Source organism: Rattus norvegicus, chromosome 15 (genome assembly GCF_036323735.1).
Source record: "Rattus norvegicus strain BN/NHsdMcwi chromosome 15, GRCr8, whole genome shotgun sequence".
In the NCBI taxonomy this organism is placed as follows: Eukaryota; Metazoa; Chordata; class Mammalia; order Rodentia; family Muridae; genus Rattus; species Rattus norvegicus.
In genome coordinates, this window is record NC_086033.1 from 2,631,869 (window position 1) to 2,657,321 (window position 25,453).

General features: G+C 47.8%; 1 protein-coding gene and 1 long non-coding RNA gene across 7 annotated transcripts in view; one reads left to right on the forward strand and one right to left on the reverse strand.

Annotated features, from left to right (window-relative positions):
• Window positions 1-523: 523 nt before the first annotated feature.
• Window positions 524-6,232, reverse strand: LOC120096899 (uncharacterized). 2 transcript variants are annotated; one of them, XR_005493814.2, is made up of 4 exons: window positions 5,578-6,232; window positions 4,092-4,127; window positions 3,460-3,695; window positions 524-2,663 (listed from the first exon to the last, which is right to left on the reverse strand). It is a non-coding gene; the product is annotated as an uncharacterized LOC120096899 (long non-coding RNA). The 2 variants fall into 2 exon arrangements; XR_005493813.2 differs by having other exon boundaries at window positions 524-3,280.
• A 4,708-nt stretch (window positions 6,233-10,940) lies between these two features.
• Dusp29 (dual specificity phosphatase 29) overlaps window positions 10,941-25,453 on the forward strand; it is a 40,042-nt gene continuing 25,529 nt past the window's right edge. The window contains exons 1-3 of one of the 5 annotated variants that reach the window (XM_063274368.1): window positions 10,941-11,112; window positions 18,043-18,137; window positions 24,055-24,280. In XM_063274368.1, coding sequence (XP_063130438.1) covers window positions 24,084-24,280 — 197 coding nt within the window. In that variant the 5' untranslated portion in view covers window positions 10,941-11,112; window positions 18,043-18,137; window positions 24,055-24,083. Of the gene's footprint in view, window positions 11,113-18,042; window positions 18,138-23,876; window positions 23,929-24,054; window positions 24,281-25,453 lie in introns of those variants that run through there. The other 4 variants (XM_063274366.1, NM_001108368.1, XM_017599732.3 and 1 more) reach the window with 4 other exon arrangements.

A 25,453-nucleotide genomic window follows, 5' to 3' on the forward strand; every position in this document is an offset into this window, starting at 1 on the left:
GAGGCAGGTGGAACTCTGCAAGTTCAAGGCTAGCCTGGTCTACATAGTGAGACCCTGTCTCAGGAAACAAAACATCAAAAACAAAATCAAAAACCAAGCAGACAAACAGCTCAGAGTCTAACACACTGTAGGCGTTGAATAAAAGCTTGAGTTTCTTCCCTTCTTTCAGAGACAATTAGGGCTTAGAAGAAAAATCTGCTTTTACTGAGGATGGGAGGGCTGTACACTGCCCCTTCTCAGAACACTGGTTGTACGATGGGGTGACCATAGGTAGCCTGTTTGTGAAAAGCCAGTGCCTGGATTCCTTCTTTTAAAAACCTTTTTTCCCTTGTTTTGGTTTTTTGAGGCAGGGTTTTTCTGTGTAGCACTGACTGTCATGGAGCTCCCTCTGTAGACCAGGCTGGCCTCAAACACTGAGATCTGCCTGTTTCTGCTGGATTAAGGCACCCCTGCTACTGCTACCACCACCACCACCACTCTAAATTTTCCCCTTTTAATTAAAAAAAATAGTTTTTAAAAAGAATTTTTAAAAAAGACTTTATTTTAAAAAGTATTTTCCCGCAACTCTGTCTGTGCATCACATGCATTCATCCTGGGTGCCCACAGAGGCCAGAAACAAGGAGTCAGATTTCCCTGGACTGGAGTTACAGTGGGACTGGGAATCAAACCCCAATCTTCCAGAAGAACAGCCAGTGTTCTCAAGTGCCAAGCCAGCTCTCTAGTCCCAATTATTCTTATTTTAAGAATAATTCTTATGTGTTTGTGTGTCTGTCCGTGGGTTTGTGAATACACCTGTGGTGCCCAAAGAGATCCAGGCGGCCATTGATCCCCTGCAGCTGGATTTTGTGAGCCGTGGGCTCTGGGAACAGAACTCCCACCCTTTGAGAAACAACACTTGCTCTTTTTTTTAAAACATTTATTTATTTAATGTATAGGCTGGGATTTTAACTCAGGACTTCTAGAAGGGCAGCCAATGCTCTTAACCACTGAGTCATCTCTCCAGCACCCTGGCTTTATTTTTCATAGTCCTTTAATTATTTTATATGATGTATAACTCTTGCCAAGAAGTTTTGCATCCAAAGCTGACTGCACTCCCTTGGGGTTTTCTTAAGTAGGGCTAGAAACTGACATTAGGGTCTGTAATGCCAAATGCAGCCTGCTCTGCAAACCCTCAGTTCTCCAAAGACTAGAGAATATTTGATTTAATGGAAAGTGTTTTATGGGCACCACAGACCTGGCTGAACCTTATTCTGGTCTTTAATTTAGGGAAGAATTAATGTCCTATACAAAAATCTCCTGACATTCTCCTTAACTTTGCCATGGTCTGGCCGTGGTACATGAGTATTCATACACAGACAGACACATGCACAGACAGATACATACATAGACACATGCACAGACAAACACACATTCAAGGATACACACATGGATGCACATACGTATATACCCACAGACATACACAGAGAGAGAGAGACACACACACACAGGTGTACACACAGACACACACACACAGACACACACACACAGACACACACATACACAGACACACACAGATATACATACAGACACACACACACAGACACACACACACAGACACACACACAGGTACACACGCACAGACATACACACAGACACATACACAGACATACACACACACAGACACACACACATAGACACACACACAGATACACACACACACAGAGAAACACACAGACACACACAGACACACAGACATACATACAGACACACACACACACACACACACACACACACACACACACATGAACACACACACACTAAGTCTCCTGAATCAGGCTTATGAATAAACCCTGGAATGTCTAAGAGTTGTTTGTTGTTGTTTTTTCTTTTCAATTACAACTCAATTTTTAAAAAAATCCTCATGAAGTCCGAAGTAAGCGATTTCTTTGCTGGCTAAATGAGGCGCCCCACATTCCGAGAGAACACCCTCATGGGTGATTAGAGTAGACGGACAAAGGCCAAAGTCAGTTCCTCCCACATCCCTACCCCCTCCCTGCCACCTTTTCCCTTCACACACACTGGGCTCCTTGGAGGACTTGGGAAGAGTTCACAGCAGGGAGCGAGTGTGTGCAGCCTCTGATTACTCAGGACAGCATTTGGGGATCCCTGCTCATTTCTTGGAGGTTTTACTGGGAATAAAATCTTCAGAACATTCAGTTACCTCTCAATTTCAGAAACAAATATTTTAAAACGTAAATTCGCTCCAAATGCCACATGGAACATAGACGTAGGCGAAAACTGTACTTAGCGTCCAGGTGTGGTGGCATATACCTGTAATCTTGAGTCTCCTGCGGTAAAAGAAGGAATATTAGGAACTCGAGGTCCGCTTCAGCTATATCAATTTGAGGTCATCCTGGGCTACATGAGACCCCTCCCCCCAAAAAAAAAACAAAAACAAAAACCTCCCTGTATTCGCCAAGCAGCCATTGCTACTTGGAAGTTGCTTTGTCATTATGGTTCTAGAGGAAAGGGGACAGAAAGACATACCAAGTAACTGTTAGGGCAAGAGAGGGGAAGAATCAGCACTGAAAGAGGAAAGGTTTGTGTGGCTCACAAATGTGAAGGTTTCAAGTTTGAGGTTGCACATGCTGCTGGCAGCATGGAGCTGTTTCCCTCAGGGCAGCCTGAAAGAGAAAAGGGAAGGGACCAGAGTGCCATCCCCTTCCCCTCAGCCTCTCAATAGCCTAACTTCCTCCCCTTCTTACAGTACCTGCCAACAGTAGCATAGGCTGTGCCCACCAATAAATAGTACCACAGGCTGTGCCTGCCAACAGTACCATAGGCAGGAGACCAAGATTTTAACACATGACCCTTTGGTAGACATTTTAGTTCTCAACTTTAACGGTCAATGGTTGAAGGCAGCTGGACCAGGAAAAGGGGCAGCCAGCAAAGAGGACCATTAGTAGTGCCCACTCTTCCCTAAGACAGCGTTCCAGATGTAGGTAGGGGCACCATATACTGGGAGAACCAGAAGGCTTTTGCTCACTAGCTGGTTAGGTTTCCTGAGGAGGTGATTTTGCAGCCAACACAGGTGAATGGCATCGGGGTTCAAGGGCCCCACAGTGCCCCTCCCCACCTTCCAAATTACCATCAGCTCTGAGGTATATCCAACAATCTAGCCTGGTAAAACGGGATTCTGGGATCTTGATCTTTTAACCAAGAAGGGGCTTCAGGATTACCATTTATTAGTTAGGTGTCCTCAATTCCAGTCGGCTGATTGATGCAGGGCCTTTGAGAGAGGCTGAGAGGTAAAAACCAAGGACTAACTTTTTGTTACACCTCTATGCAGAGAACAGCAGAACATGTGGTCAGTGGCACGGGATTTCTTTCTTCCGTCCTCCCTCCATTTCTACCATACTCTAACATGTGTGAGGCACCTCACCATTATGTGCTGGGCAGATACAGGCAGAACACGCTCACCTGTTAGGCAGCAGCAGTGAGGGGTGGTCCTGGGCCAGGCTTGCTGCTGTCCTCCCCCATCAGACTAGCCTCAGGGACAGTGTTAAAAGCCACCAAAGTAGCGAGCTGTTTCCTTAATCCAATTCGCAGGCATTTTATGGCTGATTAGACACAGCATCGGAATCTGGGATCCTTTGGTTCATAACAGTGATGCCCTTGGGCCCATTGAGTGCTTTGTATTTTTTCCATCCGGAACCCTGCAGAGCCAAATTAATCAAGCAATCCTTTACAAACTACCATCAAAATGATGTCTAGACTCTGACCAGTTTCTCCTAGCGGACCCTTGCTGCTTCCGCCCTTGACTAAAAACCCACTCCTGTAAAAAAGGACCTGCTGCTTGCTGCTGCTTGCTGCCTTTGCAGCCCGCCCCCTTGCCAAGCTTGGCCCTCCTGGGTGTGGAGAATTTGGTGTCTGCATGAGGCAGCCCGTCCTCCCTTACAAAGGTTGAACAGTGCCTCTCAACTGCACTCCTCCCCAGTGATCTCCCAGGCCCTAACTATAATTCTGCTATATTTCACTCTCCACCCATAAGCTGTTCTTTTAAGGATGCGAATCAGGGGGCTGGGGATTTAGCTCAGTGGTAGAGCACTTACCTAGGAAGCGCAAGGCCCTGGGTTTGGTCCCCAGCTCTGAAAAAAAGAACCAAAAAAAAAAAAAAAAAAAAAAAAAAAGGATGTGAATCAGCCAGGTGTGGTGGCATGCTCGTGAGGTAAGGCGGGCAGATTTCAGTTAGAGGCCAGGCTGGTCCACATAGTGAGTCCCAGACCAGCCAGGGATACAGTGAGAATCCATCTCAAACAATGCAATGCAATGCAATACAATTCCAGTCATGCAAACAAACATGCAAGGACAAAATCTCAACTCTTTCCCATGACCCACAAAGCCCTATGAGTTTCACCCCTCACCTGCTATCACTTCGCCCATCAACTACTCTACCATCAGCTGAGTTGGCCTGTGAGCACTTTAGGGTGTGGTAGGCTCCTGCCACAGAAACTCTAGAATACAGTCTAGGCAGTTGCTGATCTTTCTCCCCCTCCCCCTTCCTTCCCCCTCCTCCCTCCCTCCCTCTCTCATCAGGAAACAGAAGCAGACGGGCAGTCCAGACATTCACGGGCCCAGGTTCCTTCCACATTCTTGCTCTGCCATGCCTGAGAAGGCTGTCTTCGTTTGCTGGGACGACAGCCTCGTCTGTATCACGCGACTTTGTGTCACGTGACTTTTCACGGCTGCTGTTTCCTAGTCTTTCCATCCCAGCATCTTGTTTGTTCTGTAAGATGGTCACCCTGTCCCATTCTAGCATCCCACTTACTGGTTCAGTTCAAACCTTGCCTGATGAATTCCTGACCAAAACAAGTTTCCCTGCATACTGCATGAACACACATTTCCTTCCTAAAAACCAGCCCCAGGACATCCTGTTAGCATTCCCCCCCCCCACCCCAGGAAAATATTTAAATTTATTTGTTGCGTCTTTGTTTATGTGGCATTGCAGATAGAACTCAGGCCTTGCAGCATGCCAGCTTAAGGCACTACCGTTGAGCCACATTTCCAGGCCAAAGCCCCTGAGATTTGACCGGGAGTTTGCCCTGTTGCCCTGGGCACAACTCAGCTATTGTGATTCTTATCCCAGAACTAAAATACCCATGGTGATTTGGAATTGCACCACTGTCTGTGTGACAAGTATTTGGTTTGTCCTACAGGGTCAAGGGCAACCAGCATATCATATAACAGTTTCAATTAGTCTTCCCTTGGTGTCCGTGTCGGCCTCTTTGAAAAACTTTCCTAAGTCAACTAGCTTTTCTAGGTAGCCCTCTCTCATAGAGGGGCCATTTCTCCCCTCTATGAGCTCACCAGGGACATCCTGTTTTACTGCATGCTGGAGCAGGGACTGGACACCGGTCTCACGTGTGGGAATGCCAGCTGCGTTCCCAGGCAGAGTCCAGCCCCAATAGACTGTTCGTTCTCGATAGAGACGTCTTAATCTGTCCAATAAGCCAAGGCAATTAACAGATCCAAAGAGGACCAAGAGAAAGAATAGCAGTGGCTACTATGTCTTCAAGCCAAGAGCTCTGAATGCGTTACCTTATTTAAGGCACAACAAGCGCCTTCCATTATGATGCCCAAACTACAGATGAAGAAGGGATTGCTTGAAGTCAGGGCACCGGGACCAGCTCAGAGCTAAGTGGGGAGAGCAGGAACTGAACCCAGTACCGCGTGTTTGGGGAGCACGTGCCCTTTACTCCCGTACTCTCCAGCCTGCGCTACACAAACAAGCCGCCCTGTCAAGCCTCATCAACGTCACTGTGGTGCGCTAACAGACTGTGAAGACTGTTAGCCATCTCTGTGTAAAACAAACAAGCTCCGTCATGAGGACCGAGGTGCTAATGTGACCGATTGGCTTGCCGTAACTGACAGGCTGGAAGGGCCCTAAAGGGCATTGGTCCTCTGGGAGACGGGGTAGTTTGGAAGGGCTCTTGTGCGTTGCCCGGGACCTAGACCCCAAGGGCTCAGATGTTCTCTCAACGGAAAGCTCACAGCAGGCAGTCCCAGTGTTTTGACAGCCAGGTGATAAACAGAAGTATTGATTTCAGAGAAACATCCCCGGTCTTTAGGCCTTCTTTCCAAACACATGTCCTCACATAGCTCAGCCATCAAAGTCAAGAGTGACAGCTCTTCAGCAGATGAGCGCTGGCCGGCCGCCAGCCAACTCCCAGGCAGGCCACAGAAACCCCCAGAGGCACCCACAGCACAGTGGGCTTTAGGAACCAGGATCTAAGGGGCTGGGGAGAGAGAGGGGAAGGGCTGTTATGTGAGAAGTGTCCTTCTCAGGGAGGGGGATGTAGGGCGAGGGGCTTGAGCAGAGGAACAAACAGAAGGTCCAAGCCTACGTTCCGGCTACCATGCTGATGTGTCTGTGCTAGTCTCAGAAACCTAGACCAACCCCACAGGGCCGTTGAGCTCTTCAAACATACTGTTCTAAATTGAGATGGACTGTAATACTCAGACTTTTACAATATACTTCAAAGGCTTACTGTGGAAAAAAACAGTGGTGCCAAATAGTGGCTCTAATAAATTTTCGTTCTGATTACATGTTGAAATGAAAATATCTACGATATATTTTGTTAAATAAAATATCCCCATTAATCCCACCTGTTTCTCTTTGCTAGTTTTTTAATCTGGCTGCTAAAAAATTAAAATTGAGAAGCAGGACTTTCATTATGTTTCTGTTGGACAGTGCTGCTCTAACGGATCCAAAGTAAAACAACCCATGCATCCCAAGTGGAAAAACACGGGCACACATCCTTTATCAAAATGCAAGTAAATAAAAACAACAAAGGGGTAGGTTTATTTCATCATCTATTTCTTTTTTCTTCTCCCCCTTTCTCCTCCTCTTCTCCTGTCTTCTCTTCTCTTTCTTTCTTTCTTTCTTTCTTTCTTTCTTTCTTTCTTTCTTTCTTTTTCCTCCTCCTCCTCCTCCTCCTCCTCTTCCTCCTACTCCTCCAACTCCTCCTCCTCCTTCTCCTTCTTCTTTTTGAGATGGTTTCTTCGTGTAACCCTGTTCTGGAACTCACTCTGTACACCAGGCTGGCTGAAAACCCAGAGATCTGCCTGCCTCTGCCTCCTGAGTGTTAGGAATAGAGATGTGTTCCACCATGCCTGGCTTGTTATGTATTTTTGAAAGGGTTCTTTTACAAATCGTATATTTTATTATTGTGGGGGGGCATGAATGCCAGATGCAGGTGTGGAGGTCAGAGGACAACTTTTCGGCATCTATTCTCCCTTTCCACCTTTTGGTAGGTTCTGGGGATCAAACTCAGGCTGCCAGACCAGCACTTGGGTGAGTACCTTTCCCCATCGAGCTCTTTCACTGGCCCTCAAGAAAACCTTTTCTTTTTAAAATAGTTTCCATGAAAAGGAATAATAATCGGATAATAAAGATGATTTAAATGAACCTGAAAATTTTAACTCATAGTTTTTAAATGTTAATGCATAAGATATTGTTATAAAGAATTAAATGACTTAACAGGGCTTTGTGGTACAGGCTTTTAATCCCAGTACTTGGGAGGTAGAGACAGGAGGATCTCTGTGATTGAAGACAGCCTCATCTGTATAGTGAGATCCAGGACAGTTGGGACTATGCAGAGAGATCTTGACTCAAAAACCAACCAACCAACCAACCAGCCAGCCAAATAAATAGTTTACAAGCCTGGTAGCCAATGCAAAGAAAGGTTATGATTGGGTTATATTATACACAGACCTACGTGTGTGTGTGTGTGTGTGTGTGTGTGTGTGTGTGTGTGTGTGTGTGTTAAACAATAGGAAGATGGGCCAGGGGAGATAGCTCAGTCAATAAAGTTCTTGCTCAAAATAATGAGGACCTGAGTTTCAGCCACAGAATCCACATACAAATGCCAGGCATTGTGCAATGCATTTATAGCCCGGCACCAAGGAGACAGAGACAGAAGGCTCTCTGGGGCTCTCTAGACTGGTGGTCTATCCAAATTTCTCAGCTCCAGGCCAATAACAGACATAGTTTCAAAGGAAACATGGTGCTTCTGAGGATGGCCCTGGGGGCTATCCTCTGGCCTTCATATGCACACACACATATGTGCACTAATACACATAAATATGCACATGCGTGTTTGCGCATACACCACACACACACATACATACACACACACACACACACACACACACACACACACTTAAAAACTGAGACTGGCTCTCCTGGTGTATATCTACAATCCCAGCACTTGTGAGGCAAGGCAGAATGACTGAGAGTTCAAGGCTACTCTGGAACATACGGCAAAACGCTGTCTCAAAAGAAGAACTGGTTGCTCAGGGGTTAGTGCAGGTACTGTTTTCCAGAGGACTGGAGTTTGGCTGACCATTACCTATAACTCCATCCCTGGTGCATCTGACACCCTCTTCTGACCTCTGCAGGCACCCATACACACATACACACACACACACACACACACACACACACACACACACACACTCACACAAAATAAAAATAAATAAAACCACAGAGAGAGAGAGGGAGAGAGAGAGAGAGGGAGAGGGAGAGGGAGAGAGAGAGGGAGAGAGAGAGAATATTTTAAGGCCGGACACTGCGTTCAATAGCAGCATTTGAGAAGCTGAGACAAGAGGGGCAGAAGTTCAAGGTTAGGCTGGGATACATCATGAACTTTTATCTCTAAAAATAAACATGTGTGTATATATGCATGCATATACACACATACATATAATACCTATTTGCTGGGATTCCAGGCACATTCTAGAGCTCCCCAGAACCGTTAGGCAGGGCCAGTTAAACAGCCACCCAGTGTTGTCATGTTCTGTAGACCATCTTGGTACCCAGACTTGACAGATAGATTCCATCATCTTCCACTGAGGCACCTCCACATATTCCACATACTCCCATACTCCAGAGCTGTGTCTGCTTCCAAAGTTAGTGGCAAGACAGCCTACCCCACTCCCCAGAATTCAGCCTCTGTCCCCCCACTCCCCCTCCACATTTGTTCTAAGGACACGAAGACAGGAAAAGACCAAAAGTTTCCCTGGCCTGGAAGGTATATGTCACAAACCTAGAGGTACAGGTCATGCTTGGCCAGCACACAGCCTGACCCTTAGCAACCACAGCACCAGATTCCACAGTTTCACGCACTGACAGGGAGCAAAATCCAACGCCAACCCTGGGTCTTGGGCTTTCCCGGCTCAGCTGTGTGAGAAAGCAACTTCTGTTGTTTAAGCCTCCTAGGTTATGAGTTTTGTTAGAGCAGCTAGGGTTGGCTGTGCACACCCTGAGTGGGAAAACCAAGATGTCAGCAGGAGGCTGACTCCTTCTCAGCTGTCCAAAGGGAGAATCTACTTCCTGTCTACTTTAGCTTCCAGAGGCTGCCTCCCAGCATGGATGTTCTAGTCTTTAAAGCCAGCAGTAGGCCCTCCCCTTTCACATCCTCTCATGCTCTCTTCCTCCCCTTTCTCCCTTCCTCCCCCACTTTAAGAAGCTTGTGGTGACAGTGGGCCCACTCGGGTGATGAAGCAGACCGCCCTACTTTAAGGTCAGATACGAATGGTCTTAACTCCTGGGCCCTTAATTCATTTTTTGCCATGTTGCAGTGCACTACTCCCAGCTCTCAGGGATTAGGAAGTGGATATCACTGGGGCGGGAGGTAGAGGGGGGCAGAATATTCTGCCTGCTCACACTTTGATGTGAGCCAAATTGAGAGAAAGCAGGAGAGGAGAGTGTGGACCCCTCTCTGCATTGGGAGAAAGAAAACTGGTTTAAAAAAAGGGGGATGGGGGGAGGTTCCAGGGGAGAAAAGAGTTTGCTAATGAAAATCACATTGTTGGGGAAGAAGTGTTGGTACCCATGTCAAAAATGACCACAGTATTACAAGGTCACAGCATTACAAATTCTCGAGAAGCTACGTGAACACAACAGAATGCTTGCAGAGGGAAGCTGTGGTACACATCTTCGTGTCCTGGGGGAATCTTCTAGGAGCTGGAATTATCTGGATTCTTCTAAGTCAGGCTGATCCTGTCCAGACAACATGGTGTTCGTTTCACCTGCATGGGGAGGTACGGAGGTGTCCCTCCATGGCTCTAGTTCTGAGTCAGTTATGCAGAGGATGGTGTGTGCCTCACAGACTAGCCTTGTTTTTTGCTTCAGAAGACAGACTCCTGTAAATGCTACTGCTCTTCTCTAACACAGTCTCCTCACAGATTCTTGGGGGTCTTGATGGAAAATGGTGGGAGTTTCTACCCTTCCCTGTCCTGTTATCCTACTCAGAGCATAAGCATAGGGTGTTTTGTTTTGTTTGGGTTTTGGTATTTTGTTTCTGGCTGTTCTTGCTCTCACTAAATAGACTGGCCTCAAACTCACAGAGATCCTCCTGCCTCTGCCACGCACACACACACACACACACACACACACACACACACACGCTCATAATTACATAAGAGGGTAGGATTGTGAGCACCGTCCTCACTGAACTTCAGAACAACTGGGGAATTGGGAGTTTTGCAGAAAATGCTACCACACAGTGTTTGCCCATAGAGACCCTTTCTCAGGGTTTCATCGATCATTCTTTGTGATATGATATCCATTCCATCCATTCCATCCATTCCCAGGAGATACCAAACTCTCCGACAGAGCCGAGGTAGAGTTCTTTGTGCTGTGAACCTCCTATGGGCTCTGTGTCAGCAGGCAAACCTCCCCCAGCCCAGTCACCATTCTGACACAGAGCCCATAGAGGGCATTCAGACACCTGGCTTTATCCAGTATAAGAAGACAGTGTAAGCTGGGGACTTCCCCATCTGTCGCCACCCTGGCGGCCACATGTCCTGTATCTGTGGCTGAGCCAGAGACAAACACGTGGCCTCCAGGTACAGGACTGCTTAAGTCAAGGGTTTCAGGTCACACTGGGGAATCATTTTGCAAACAAATGCCACAGGTCTCCTCTCAGACTGGACAGCATGCAAGGTCAGTGTCAGCAGATCTGACCCTAAAAATAGGCCCTGTGAGCCGGTCTGGAGGTTTAGTGTAAGGCTGCCACACACCCTTCAGACTGGTACCTCTTAGCCCAGCCAGGCACTTGGGACGCACAGGTAAGGCCCTTGAATGGGATGACTGTTGCCTCTGGGGTTTAGCCAAGTGCTCTTTGGGAAAATGGCTGCGGGGCCTGGAAATCTCGCTTCCACAACTTCTGGAACTGTAGAGAACATCCTTTTAGTACGAAAGGCTTCTTGTTCTCCCCAGCCTTCACTGGAGGCAACATTGAATTGCTTTCTCTTTTCTTACCTCTAAATCTGAATTTCGGTGATGATTTCTAAGGGATAACCTAACGGGTTGAAGTTCTTGGGTCCTGTCTGAGCTTTTGGATGCTCTGTATTTTGTTTCGTATCGTGGAGCAGGGGAAATAGAGGCACCAGATTCTCTCGGAGCACGTGTAGGGCAGCACAAATTACGAAGCGGCGCTCAAGCCTCCAGTGTCCTGGCAATCTTAAGCTTCGTTCAGAATAAGATGCTCTCCAAAGATTTTCCCAATCTTGAGGGGAACATGGGGTTTGGGATGGAAGAGGTTGGATGATGGAGAGATGGAGTTATGTGACAGCACCATGCGTGGTAGGAAGGGAGAGGTATCCCGTGTCTCAGACAACCAGGCTCTCCCATTAGACCTCACTGCTCTTGTCCATCTGGTGGCCCCAGTAGTCACTGGTAGGCTTGGAATTCAATAGCTGTCAGGACTGTGAGGCACTGACGGTTCGGAAGCCGGAAGTGCTCCCAGAAGGGGACATGAGGGTCATGTGTGGAGAGGTCACCAGCTCCTGGGGGAACCCTCATACGTCACGCTCTTTCTGCTGCTTTGACATGTCCCCGGTGTTCTCACTCTATTGGAGGAGGACTCTGACATTTGCTTAGCAGCAGCAGGACTGGAGGGGCTTCTGGGGAAGTACTCTGGGCATGGAGGAGGTAGGAGGTCAGAGGAGAAATAGGGAAGGCCAGGCAGCTCTAAAGCCCCCTCACAGGCTAAGGCAGGTCTGTGCTGAGGAACAGAGGAGAGGCGACGGCCCCTCACTGTCAGTGAGGCAGATGTCATGGCTGAGGGTGTTTTGGCCCTGAGGTAACAGCTGGGTGGAGTGGCATGGGGCCTGTGTGAGGTGCACTTTGGGTAACTACTTTCTGTCCCATGATAAAAAGCAGAGGCTGTGCTAAGCCTGAAGGCTGGGCTTTGGGCTTCTATTCATTTACTTTCCTCCAGAAGTACAGAGACCTAGCAGCTTGCACTTGGGGAGGGACAGGCTCCTTTCAACAGCCACACTACTTTTGCCAGCGTTTCCTCATGCCCTGCTGTTGACATTGTCTGTTTTTGAATTGGAGGTTTTAGAGACAGTGTCTCTCACAATGTAGCCAGGCTGACTCACTGTGTAGACCAGGCTGGCCTCAAACACAAGGCCTCAGCCTCCCTAGTACCAGGATTTAAGCAGATACCACCATACCTGCCTCCCTGAACAGCTAGCCGAGCTCTCCTTTTAAGTATTAATGCACTTCCTTTATTCCACGTTCTCCCCTTTTTCAGATGGGGAAACTGAGGCATAGGTGAATCAGGTCACAGGGCTTAGGCAGTGGTAGAGCCTTGAGTCCAGCGTGCCTCAGAACTTGATGGTAAACTGACAGGGGGGCCTGGTACCCTTAATGCTCAGACAGCAGCAGGGACCCTCACTTGGCTGCTCTGTTTAGGAGGAGCAGGACCAGGGACTAGGCTAGGGAACGTCATTACATTTGTCCTCAACTTGACTCCAGAGCAGATGACGTTTAATTTCTGTTCAAGTGACTTTTGATGGTACTGTGCCTTCCGTTCCCACAGTAAGGAGGTGGTGAAGGCTCCTGGAAGCCTGATAAATCCAGCAGAAATGAACTATCTCAGCAAAGCCTCGCTTAGAGTTCACACAGGAACCAATGAATCCTGCCCCCCAAAAGCAGACAGTGAGACCTGTTGGTACCTGTATCTTCTTCTGAAACTGCCCTGCCACCACCTTCTACCTAGGCCGCACCACTCTACTCTCTCTCCCCTTGGCTTAGAACAACACTCACCTCCCTCTTCACCCAGGTCCCTACTCTGAGGAATGCTCTTCAAGCTGATACGGTGGGGCTAAGATAATCTCATTAAAAAACCCAGCCTGATATATTGTCCCCATTTATGTGTGAGGATGACAGATACGAGGTGCATAAGACTCAAGAGAGTCTGTGACAAACCTTTTACAACACCAGGAGGGGAACACACAGAATCGAAAGGCAGGGTTGGGGAGATGACTCAGTGGATAAAGCCCTTGCTGTACAAACAGGAAGACCCCAGCCGCCTGTGATCCCAGAGCTAGGGAGGCAGAGACAGGGATCCCGAGAGCAGGCTGGCTGGCTAGACCAGCTGTGATCCATGAGCTCTGGGCTCGGCAAGAGAACCTGACTCAGAAAATAACCTGGAAAGTGATCAAAGAGAGCCAGTGTCGACTTCGGGCTGCCACACAGATGCACATGTACATGTACCTGAACAGACGTGTGCCCACGCACACGCATGCATGCCTATGTTTAAAAATAATCAAGAAGCCCAGGTTTCTCCTCACGAGCTCATCCTCTGACTAGGGACGTGGCGTACTCCCTGTTGACAAAATCAGGATGCGATACTGCTTGCTGAACTGAGTCCCTGCTGTGCCCCAACTCACTGACTTGGCGTCATCTTTCTTTCTTTTCCTTTCCTTTTTTTTTTTTTTTTTTTTTTTTTTTGAGAATGGGGTTCCTCTGTGTAGCCCTGGCTGTCCTCACAGAGATCCACCTGCCTCTGCCTCCTGAGTGCTGGGACTGAAGGCATGAGCCGCTAGCTAGTGTCATTTTTCCTAACCTCGCCGTCCCTCACTTTTCTTTCTGTATAATGTGGTGTACTTGTGTCCCACGTAGGAGGTTTCAAGAGCAGACATTTCCTGGGAATACAGTAAATGAAACCACCCATATATTGATTCCTTGGAGTCTGGCCAGGGCTGTTATTTCTCTGAGGACTTAAGTGGTGGTTTTAGGAAGGCAGCAGCCTTGGCCCTGAGCCTTGCCAAGGTCCTTCGCCTTCCCGGTGTGGCATTTGAAAAGGAGGCCTAGTGAGGAGAAATGGTCCGGGTGGGAAATAGAGGGAGCTCATATTGTGGACTCCAAGCCCCTCCCATTCCCAGCATAACCCCCCCTTTACCCTTCTCCATATAGGGCTTGCTCTGAGGTGACATTCTGTGGGAAACGATTCTTGAAAGAGTTTGGAAACTGCCGGCGGCATTCCCACACATCTCAAGAGGAGGCAGAGGCCCAACTACTCAGGAGTTAGGAACCACAACTGGTTTAGTGAGGTGTCCGTGGGTGTCATTCTCTCAACATAGCTCCCCCTCTGTCGTTGGGCAATGTCCTCCGGGCTCTCTCTCTTGTCTGAGAGGGAAGCTGAGTGTGGGCCTTCAGCCCCCTCACCACTCCAGGAGGTCCTACCTCTGCCAAGACTGGGAAAATCAATTAGGGGCTCATAAATTACCACCCAAAGCACTTGGAACCATTCGAAGAGTTAATCAAATGAGTTCATGACATTGACACCATCGGAGAAGTAATATTAAATTTCCTCTTAAACGAAGGCTTCTCTGGTTTTTTCTTTAATAAAAGGATTTTTTATTATTTCATATAATTGCCTCCTGTTAACATACTGCCAAGAATCCAAAAGGAAAAAAAAAAAGTCTGTTAGACTTGGATTACATCTGGTACATTAAGAAGTAAATTATAGGCAACAACAACAAGAGAAATTCCTGGGTTTTCTTGTCCAAGTTTTAGTTTAAAAAAAAAAGGTCCACACATTTTATGTTGTGGTTGGGTTCATTTTGGTAGATTTAACGTGGGTAAAGACAAGCAGTGACTTGAGGCGAGTTGAGAATATGTATACACTTACATATTTTACATACCCGTGCCAAATCCCAAATCCACCAGTAGGTACTGCTCAGCTAACAGTCATTATGCAACAGTGGTCTCCGCCCCTCCTCTCAGAGAGCATTTCAGACCCAACTCGGGTAGGGTTGGGGGAGAAACCTGGTGTACATTGCATTTAAATTGGAACCAACTTTCCCCTGGGAACACAAATCTCCACAGATTCCTCTCAAAAGAGGGCAGAATTTTTTTCAAAAAATTGTACATGTGTGTGTGCGTGTGTGCATGTGCATGTATGTGTGTGTGCGTGTATGTGTGTGTTTGTGTGTGTGCGCGTGTACGTGTGTGTGTGTGTGTGTGTGTGTGTGTGTGTGTGGTGTGCGCACATGCGTGCGTGCTGTGTGCACATGACCAGAGGCAGTGCTGGCTGTCCTGCTCTGTTATTCTTCCCCTCAGTCCTCTGAAACATGGTCTCCTATTGACCTGGAGGTAGGCCTGTAGCCAGCCCCCAGTGCCTGGGCGACAAGCTCATATGGTCATGTTACCTGGGGCCTGTTTTTTCGGCAGAACGAATTCTCCCCAGTTCCACCTGCAGATTAAAGAAAAAAAAAAATCAAAGGCCAAATTAGGTCAAAAATTTCTAAGATGCCAGAGATCTTTATGGCCCAGCCTGTCCAGCTCCTGCCCAAACCTCTCTCACACTGACCTGGCGGGCCTCGTCCTGTGTTTGAAATATGACACATATGTAACTCAGAAGGTCAAGTCACAGAGAACATGACGCTGCTTCTCAGCTCACCAATGACCCCAGAGTGTCCTGGAGGTCACTGGCTCGGTCTGCACCAAGTCCAGGCTGAAAGGAAGAGCAGGGCCCTTGCTCTGCCACTAGGAGTGGGAGTGGGAAGCAGAAGAGGAAAGAACTTCCCTCAGGATGTTTTCACCTCAGGCACCAGAGCCACATCCCTCCACAGCCTCTCACAAGGTCTTGCACTTGCTCCCGAGGCTTTCTTCTTCCTAAAGATCCTGTGCCAGCATTGGGGCTCCTACAGACTGGAACCCCATGGTTTCCCAGCAAGCACAGGGACTAGAATAATCGACAGAAGCTAGGCCTGACTGCTGCCCTGGAGGCCTATAGGTTAGATAACACATGACTGCTCTAGGGCCCTCAGGAAGGCAGCTCTCTGTTTCAGGGTAAGCACCTCTTAGACACATAATGACCGTAAAGCAGAACCTGCTTGCGATTTGGGGTGATTCTCCTGTCTGTATGCCGATGTCATGCACACATATCAGAGACACTAAGATGGCTGCTTACAAAGAAAACTAAACCAGTCATACTTTCACTCTACTACAATAGCACATTGCCAGTGTTAATCATGCATCTTTCTAGAAACACAGAATCACCATGCTCCATAACCTTCTGTTCTCTTCTCCCCAACGGCCTCCCCCACACCCACCACCATGACCTCCTCCTCCCCTTTCCTCTTGAGAAAGTCTCACTCTAGACCTTGAGGTGGCCTGGAACTTGCTATGTAGACCAGGCTGGTCTCAAACTCACAGAGATCTTCCTGCTTCTGCCTCCCAAATGCTGGGATTAAGTGAACCGTGGTGTGCGGTTTTTTCTTTAATTTCCTCAAGCCACCCAAACATATCTGTAAGGTTGGGTAATGAGAAGGCTGACATAGCCTCAAGGTTCTCCAAGGTGACATTGGGAACCCCCAGTTTCAATAGGTACGTGGAGGTCTCTATCTTGGAAAAACGTTATATGGTAGTTTGTGGCCCCAAGCCTTTCCCTACCTACCCACCAGCAGGTCACAGCTCTGTTTAAGAGCACAGTGGCTCTTGTTGCTCCCCGCTACCGTTTTCAGGGTAAGGTGCTTGTGTTTTGTTTCTTTTGCTGCAGGAGAAAACAATTTCAATCTGATTCCAAAATTTTAACTTTAACCCTGTCATAGTGTCTTTTTTTTTTTAAAAAAAAAAAGGAAGATTTATTTATTTGTTATATGTAAGTACACTGTAGCTGACTTCAGACACACCAAAGAGGGCATCAGATCCCATCACAGATGGGTGTGAGCCACCATGTGGTTGCTGGGATTTGAACTCAGGACCTTTGGAAGAGCAGTCAGTGCTCTTAACCACTGAGCCATCATCTTTCTAGCCCCCCTGTCATAGTGTCTTATAACTGCAATCTCAGTACTTGGGAGGCTGGGGCAGGGGGGCTGCTCAAAGTTCAAAGCCTGTCTAGTCTATATAGTGATTCCTAGGCCAACCAGGCCTATGTACTGATGTCCTGTCTAAAAAACAAAACAAAGCCAATAATTTCCAAGCACATGCTGGTTCTCTGGCTTTTTTATAAAAAGGGGCTGGCTAGATGACTTAGCAGGTCAATGCACTTGCTGGCAAACCTAGAGACCTGCCTCCCACACCCTAGGACCCATACAGTGGAAAGAACAAACCCCACATGCTGTGCTCTGACAACACAAGCACACATCCAGGTAATCCTGCACACACACACACACACGCACACACACATGCATGCACACAAGTACACATGCACATATACATATCCATGCAGGTGTGCGTATACACATGCACACACATACACACGTGCACACACGTGTGTGCATATATGTACACATCCATGCAGGTGTACACATACATATACCAACACATGCACTCATACAATAAAAACTTTTTTTTAATATATTAAGAACCAGCAAGGTGGCTCAGTAGGCAAAAAAATACTCTCTGCCAAGCCTGAGTTCAGTTGCCAGGACCCAAATGGTGCAAAAAGGGAACCAACTTCCACTGTTTGTCCTCTGACCTTTACACTTGTACTACGTGGACTGTGATGGTTTGCATATGCTTGGCCCAGGGACTGGTACTATTAGAAGGTGTGGCCTAGGGGCTGGGGATTATAGCTCAGTGGTAGAGCGCTTACCTAGGAAGCACAAGGCCCTGGGTTCGGTCCCCAGCTCCGAAAAAAATAAAAGAACCAAAGAAGGTGTGGCCTTGTTGGAGGAAGTGTGTCACTGTGAGGGTGGGCTTGGAGACCCTCCTCCTAGCTGCCTGAGGATGCTCAGTCTGTTCCTGGCTTCCTTCAGATGAAGATGTAGAACTCTCAGCTCCTCCTGCACCATGCCTGCCTGGATGCTACCATGCCCCCGCCTTGATGATAATGGACTGAACCTCTGAACCTGTAAGCCAGCCCCAATTCAATGTTGTCCTTTATAAAACTTGCCTTGGTCATGGTGTTTGTTCACAGCAATAAGACCCTGACTAAGACATGGACTAAGTACACATGTGCCATGACACGAACCCCCCCCCAAAGTAAATAAAATGTGAAAACATATATATCTTTAAACAATAAAAAAAAACCCTGAATTGCACTCCTACACAGAATGACAGTTTGCTGTCCCCTATCAGAGGGGGCACTGACTCTTTAGTGTGCCACAGTCCTCGCTATTCCCTAACGTTTCTTCCATACCACTAGCAGACAAGTTACTGTTTGTTCTTTAGTATCTAACTACTGTCTTCCACTCTGCTAATTATGTCAGCGACCTGTACCCCTCGTGAAGGAGCCAGAGTTGGCTTTTGTTTCTCTGACAGGGATGCTCTCACGGCCGAGAAGCCTTGAGAGCTGGCGTTTGATTCTTCAGGTCCAAGCCTTTATGGATGAAGCTGTAACAGGAATCTGGAAGCCTGTCTTGACAGCCTGCCCAGCTCTCGTTATGACATTTAGTCTGTGATTGATAGGGTGTGTCATGGAGACCTTGGCAGTTCATCTCTGAGTAGAATCTATGGAAACCAAACAGAGCAGACCTGTCTTCCCCTTTTGGCTGTGATCTGGGAAACAGGCTCTCACTGCCTCTAGAAGAATGAGAGGTTTGGGAGCTGTGTGGGTGGGGTTTGGGGGGGCGGGCGGGGCGTGCACAAGCCGCCTTCAGGATTTGGAAAGATTACAGATCTGTGGTTTCTGGACAGCCCCATGCTTTGTTCCTACATCGCGCTGGAAGATAATAGATCCCAGAGCCCCTTCTAAGTGCCAAGCCGCTCTGGGTACACAACGCCACTTCCTCTTCTGTCTGGAAATGCAGCCAAAGCTTTAATGCAGGGCCGGGCTGGGAATGGTTCCCTCCAATGCAGGGCCTGGCTGGGAATGGTTCCCTCTGCCGCCCCGCCGAAGCCTAAAGAGAGGAGAGGCCTCACAAGGGTGCAGTCCCCTTTAGTGGTCAGAAGATCTACAACGGAACAGACTCCAGCATCTCCTTACAATCGCACCTTTCCAAGTCCCCTTAGCGACAAGCAGGACTCACAGGGATTTAAGCCACCGGATTTAAGAATCCGATGCCAGATTTAGAAATAAGATGAGTGGTTGCGGTGGGGGTGCACTGAGCAGCACATCTTTGCAATTAAGGCTGCTGTGGTCCTAAAGGAAAGTTGTAACTATGGTCTTAGGAGACTGAGGAGTCTGGGCTGGTTCCTACAAGGGAAGCTTCAGGTAGACCTTGCAGTTACGCCATCCACCTCCCCAGAACCCCAGCAAGCAGGCCCACGAGTCAAGCGCAGGTCTCAGCAACCACCCCGGGAGGAGGCACAGTCCACTCAGTGTCCTCTCTGCACTTTCCTCCCCGGCACCCAGTCAGGCCAGGGAGCCTCAGCCCTACTTCCAAAGCCCTGAATGAGTTCCCAGCCAGACTGCACAGGCCTTTGCCGTTCATCAGTGGTCTCATTCTTATCTGTTCACCCGGTGGTCCAAGTCCTTCCTCTCCCAGGCCTGGATCTGCATCGGGAACCAACGCCCTGTTCCTATATCACCGAGAAGACAGAAGGCATTTGGGGCATCCTTTTTTTTTTTTTTTTATTAACTTGAGTATTTCTTATATACATTTCGAGTGTTATTCCCTTTCCCGGTTTCCGGGCAAACATCCCCCTCCCCCCTCCCCTTCCTTATGGGTGTTCCCCTCCCAACCCTCCCCCCATTGCCGCCCTCCCCCCATAGACTAGTTCACTGGGGGTTCAGTCTTAGCAGGACCCAGGGCTTCCCCTTCCACTGGTGCTCTTACTAGGATATTCATTGCTACCTATGGGGTCAGAGTCCAGGGTCAGTCCATGTATAGTCTTTAGGTAGTGGCTTAGTCCCTGGAAGCTCTGGTTGCTTGGCATTGTTGTACTTTTGGGGTCTCGAGCCCCTTCAAGCTCTTCCAGTTCTTTCTCTGATTCCTTCTATAGGGGACCTATTCTCAGTTCAGTGGTTTGCTGCTGGCATTCGCCTCTGTATTTGCTGTATTCTGGCTGTGTCTCTCAGGAGCGATCTACATCCGGCTCCTGTCGGTCTGCACTTCTTTGCTTCATCCATCTTGTCTAATTGGGTGGCTGTATATGTATGGGCCACCTGTGGGGCAGGCTCTGAATGGGTGTTCCTTCAGTCTCTGTTTTAATCTTTGCCTCTCCCTTCCCTGCCAAGGGTATTCTTTTTCCTCATTTAAAGAAGGAGTGAAGCATTCACATTTTGATCATCCGTCTTGAGTTTCCTTTGTTCTAGGGATCTAGGGTAATTCAAGCATTTGGGCTAATAGCCACTTATCAATGAGTGCATACCATGTATGTCTTTCTGTGAGTGGGTTAGCTCACTCAGGATGATATTTTCCAGTTCCAACCATTTGCCTACGAATTTCATAAACTCGTTGTTTTTGATAGCTGAGTAATATTCCATTGTGTAGATGTACCACATTTTCTGTATCCATTCCTCTGTTGAAGGGCATCTGGGTTCTTTCCAGTTTCTGGCTATTATAAATAAGGCTGCGATGAACAAAGTGGAGCACGTGTCTCTTTTATATGTTGAGGCATCTTTTGGGTATATGCCCAAGAGAGGTATGGCTGGATCCTCAGGCAGTTCAATGTCCAATTTTCTGAGGAACCTCCAGACTGATTTCCAGAATGGTTTTACCAGTCTGCAATCCCACCAACAATGGAGGAGTGTTCCTCTTTCTCCACATCCTCGCCAGCATCTGCTGTCACCTGAGTTTTTGATCTTAGCCATTCTCACTGGTGTGAGGTGAAATCTCAGGGTTGTTTTGATTTGCATTTCATTTGGGGCATCCTTACAAGAGTTTTCTTGACTCTTCAGCCACACGTCAGTCAATTACGATCGTCTGCGAGCATAGACTCTTCTGGGATCTTGTTAAAACACTGGCTCTCCGGCCCTGCCTTGGTCTAGTGTGTAATCCCAGAATCTGTGTTTTCAGCTGGTTTGATGGCTCTAGTAGAGCTGCTGGCCTTTACAAACACACTGGCAGGCTCCAAAGCAGGGTCCCTGGGCCACACATGCTTCTGCCATCCCCCATCCTCAGGGGCAGACACTGATAGCTACTGATCTTTTCCTGTACCCACTGTGAACTTGGGAGAATTGAATTCCTGACACAATGGTTTTGGTCTTTTCACTGCTCTTAAATGTTTAAAATTGTTCTTAAGAGACTGGGGTCTCATTCTCAATGCTTAGATTTCTGGTCTGAAACATCCTCCCAGAATATTTTGGACCGCAGGCACGTACCCCTGAGCCCAGCTCTTTTGAACTGAATCACAGGGAATCCTAAGCACACAATGAGAAACAGTAACTATGTCGCAGCCATTCTCCAAACCCAACTACCACCCCTAGCCAGCCCTGCCTCACACGCACCTCCATCGCACCCCAGACTCCAATACTGTGTTGTTTGCATTTATACAGCTATATGCTGATATTTTGATTCTATATGTGTACGTGCCACAAGCATGCGGGAAAGCCAGAGACAACCCTCTGGAGTCTATTTCTTTCCTCTTCCATGTGGCTCCTGGGGGTTGAACTCAGGTCTCCAGGTTTATATAGCAAGCACTTTATACCTGCTGAGGCATCTCACTGGCCCTCCAACTATATTGTTTCTGATGCAAATTCTATACATTATTTCACTCATCTGTTAGTATGTTAGTATTTTCCCGTTTTTTGTTTTTTTTTTCATTGTTGAGATAGGGTTTCTCTGTGTAACCCTGGCTGTCCTAGACCTTGATCTGTAGACAAGGCTCAGAGTTCTACCTGCCTCTGCCTCCCAAGAATGGATTTTTTTTTTCTTTTTTTTTAGGAGCTGAGGACCGAACCCAGGGCCTTGCGCTTACTAGGCAAGCGCTCTACCACTGAGCTAAATCCCCAACCCCCCAAGAATGGATATTAACTGTCCCTATATCCAGCTTAAAGATTTATTTTTAATTGTGTGTGTGTGCTGTGTAGAATGTGCATATGAGCAGGTGCTAACAAGATCTAGAAGAGGGTGATAAGTACCCTTGAAGCTCAAGTCATGGCCACTTGTGTACCATCTGACTCATGGGTCCTGGGAACTGAACTTAGGTTCTCTGAAGGAGCAGCACAGGCTCTAAACTGCTGAGCCATCTCTCTCTCTCTCTCTAGACTGCGAACTTGTTTTAAGAATCATCACCACATGAGTGTTTAATGTGCTTGAATCCACTGGAGTTATTTTTAGTTTGTATGTCCAGAATGTCCTTTTCTGAGAAGCTCGAGCCTTCCAAATTGCATTCGGGGTAGTGCTCGGTCCTGGCGTTCTCCAAACCTCCCGGCCTTCCTGATAGTCTTTCTTCCATCTCACTCTCCCCACCGCCCTCCCTCTCAGCAGACGGGCGCCGCATGTGCCAAACATCTTTATCCTTTCTCTCATGTGTAACGTGGGGCTAATAGCAACGTTCAGAGTTAAGACTGAGTTAGTGGCTTTAAAGAAATGGGAACAATGGCACCTGTCTCAAAACAAGTGCTTTGTCAGTTTGATCGATCATCCTTCAGTACCCATGGAGGAGTGGTTCCAGGCCTCAGGGTACCAAAGTCCATGGATGTTCAAGTCCCACTTACAAAATGGCACTGTTGTGGTGGAGAAGCGGCTACTATGCTTGCTTTTTGGTAAGGCGAGAGCTTGCCTACCATGCACCAAGCTCAGGGTTTGACCCTCAGCACCCTATAAACTGGGAATGGTGGTACAGGCCCTTAAGGTCAGCACTGTAGAGGTAGAGGCCAAAGATAAGAGACTCGGGATCCTTGAGACCAGTCTGGGCTACAAGAGACCCTATTTCATGGGGGTGGGGCACTATATTTGCATATGAACACCACACTTCCTCCTGGGGACTTTAAATCGTCTTGGGTTACTTGTGGTACTTGATACGGTATTTGTAGTGTGTGAGCAGTAGTTAATTAGGGAGTAATGTCAAGAGAGAGAAATCTATGCAGGTTCAGAACAAGTACCCTTTACTCATCTGAGTGTTTTGAACTTTGGTTGGTTGAACCTTTGGACTGGGAGCTGTGTGGATGAGCAGCCACAAAGGTCTGATCTACTTGTCAAATCAACAAAATTCCCTGGGGACAATGGAAACATTTCCTTCGCATCCCATCAGCGGTGTCCCGAAAGTTTTCAATCTGCAGGCACAACTGTCTACCAGGGACATCTCTCTTGACCCCCCTGAGAGGGTAAGGCAGCAGCAGTCAGACTTCAAGCGTAAGAGCCATGAATATGATCGATCCCAGGTATCCTGAGGAGATGGCTGACGCTCACACGGACAACTTCCCTTCCACCCCAAAGCTTCAGAAGTAGTGCGTTTCTGTGTGGCTGTCAGAACTAAACCACACCCACTCTAGATTCAGCCACCTGTCCTTTCTTCTGGGCAGCTGTTTCCTGCAGATTCTGAGCGAACCATAGCTCTATTCAAACTCAAAATGTCCAGAGAGAGTAAGTTCCAGTCAGATAAAGGAAAAAGCAGCCACCAGAGGAATTGGACCTAATAAAAATAAAAAAAATAAAATAAAAAAAACCAAGGGGGATGGGGAACTGGCTGCCCAGATTCAAGCTGCTCTTGGGTCTGCTATATTTCCTGAGGATTCGGCTGTGTGAACACTGGAATGTTGGGGAGTGTCGTTTAACTGTCATCATGGCCTTTCTCACTTACCTGTGTGGCTTGGGGTGAGCAAGAAGGGGGCATAGCAGGCAAGGGCACGCCCACCAAATTAAGTTCTGCTTCTCACTTCCTCTATGAACCCCAGCATCTGCCCCACCCCCCTAACCCTATTCCCACCCTCTCTCATGCAGAAAGGAAAAGAACCTCCCTTGGCTCCAGAATGGCATCAGGAGACACAAAGACAAGCGTCAAGCATGCCCACCCCTGTGCCGAGAGGTTGTCCCTGCAGCAGGAGGAGGGAGAGGCTGAGGACTACTGCACCCCTGGAGCCTTCGAGCTGGAGCGCCTCTTCTGGAAGGGCAGCCCCCAGTACACACACGTCAATGAGGTCTGGCCTCGGCTCCATGTTGGTGATGAGTAAGTTACAGGCTCAGCCCTGTTGCCCTGGGGAATGCAGTGTCTCCTCCATCACTCTCTACCAATGCGTACTGACAGGCCTGGCCTTCCTGCTTGGCTGTTTTATAAGAAGTAAATTAGTTAGTGCTCATTTCCACTTTATAGAGAACCCAGAAAAAAGCCTAAGCAAGGCGGGCTTATTTTTCTCTTGGGCATAATAAGTCCAAAGGGAGGCTTAGCTGAGGCTAGCATGGGGGACAGCACGGGTATGGAGACAAGGGTTTCTGGGAAGTGTTTCACCATCATGAGGGTCTAGCATTTTCTTCATGGTTGCTCATGATCCAAAATGCTCACAGGGCTCTGCTGTGACCCATAGGACCCAGAGAAAAGGAAGCTAGGGGAAAGGAACTCAAGAAAGGCAGCTTTCCAAGGGGAAGCCTAGCCTAAGACTTCCCCTGCACCTAGCTGCAAGAGAAGCTGGAAAATGTAGTCTAACATTGTAACTGTTAACACAGTAGGAATGGGAGCTTGGTATAGGAGTACCCCCTCCTTGTGTCTGCAAGACAGTAAGTCAAAAACTCAGCTCACTGCCCCCTTTGTAGGACTTAGTCTATTTCCCCATTTCACACACACTGTGAGAAAGGTCTGATGATGATTATGGCCACCATTTTGGGACCACTGTGTGGTAGGCACTACCTTAAGCACCCTGCAAACACCACCTCATTTTTTTTCATGATAACCGAATGAAAGAGAATGTCTCAAGGTAAGGGAACTGAGTCACAGAGCTGTTTAGTAAGTACCCCATATCCTAAACCTTGGTGAGAGAGAGCTGAGGTTCATGACCTCTACTTCAATCTCCCCAATCCCCCATCCTTCTGAACTGCAACCCAAGCTCTGCCGGTCCTTGGAGCAGATGGACAGGACCCCTGTGCATGAGCAGATGGACGCTCAGAAGAACAAAGGTAAACTATTTAGAACGGGCAGTAGCCCTTGTCTTATTTTTTTCCCCTTAATCTTTTTCATTTGTTTAAGGTCATAGGAAGTTAGAAAAATTGCGTGCTGTTTCCTACTTAACTAAACGAAATAGAGGGCCATAAAAAACAAATTGCAAGGCAAACATTGTGCTGCATGCCTATACTCCCAGCATGTTAGAGGTCGGAGACATGAAGACTACGGAGTTCAAGGTCAACGTCA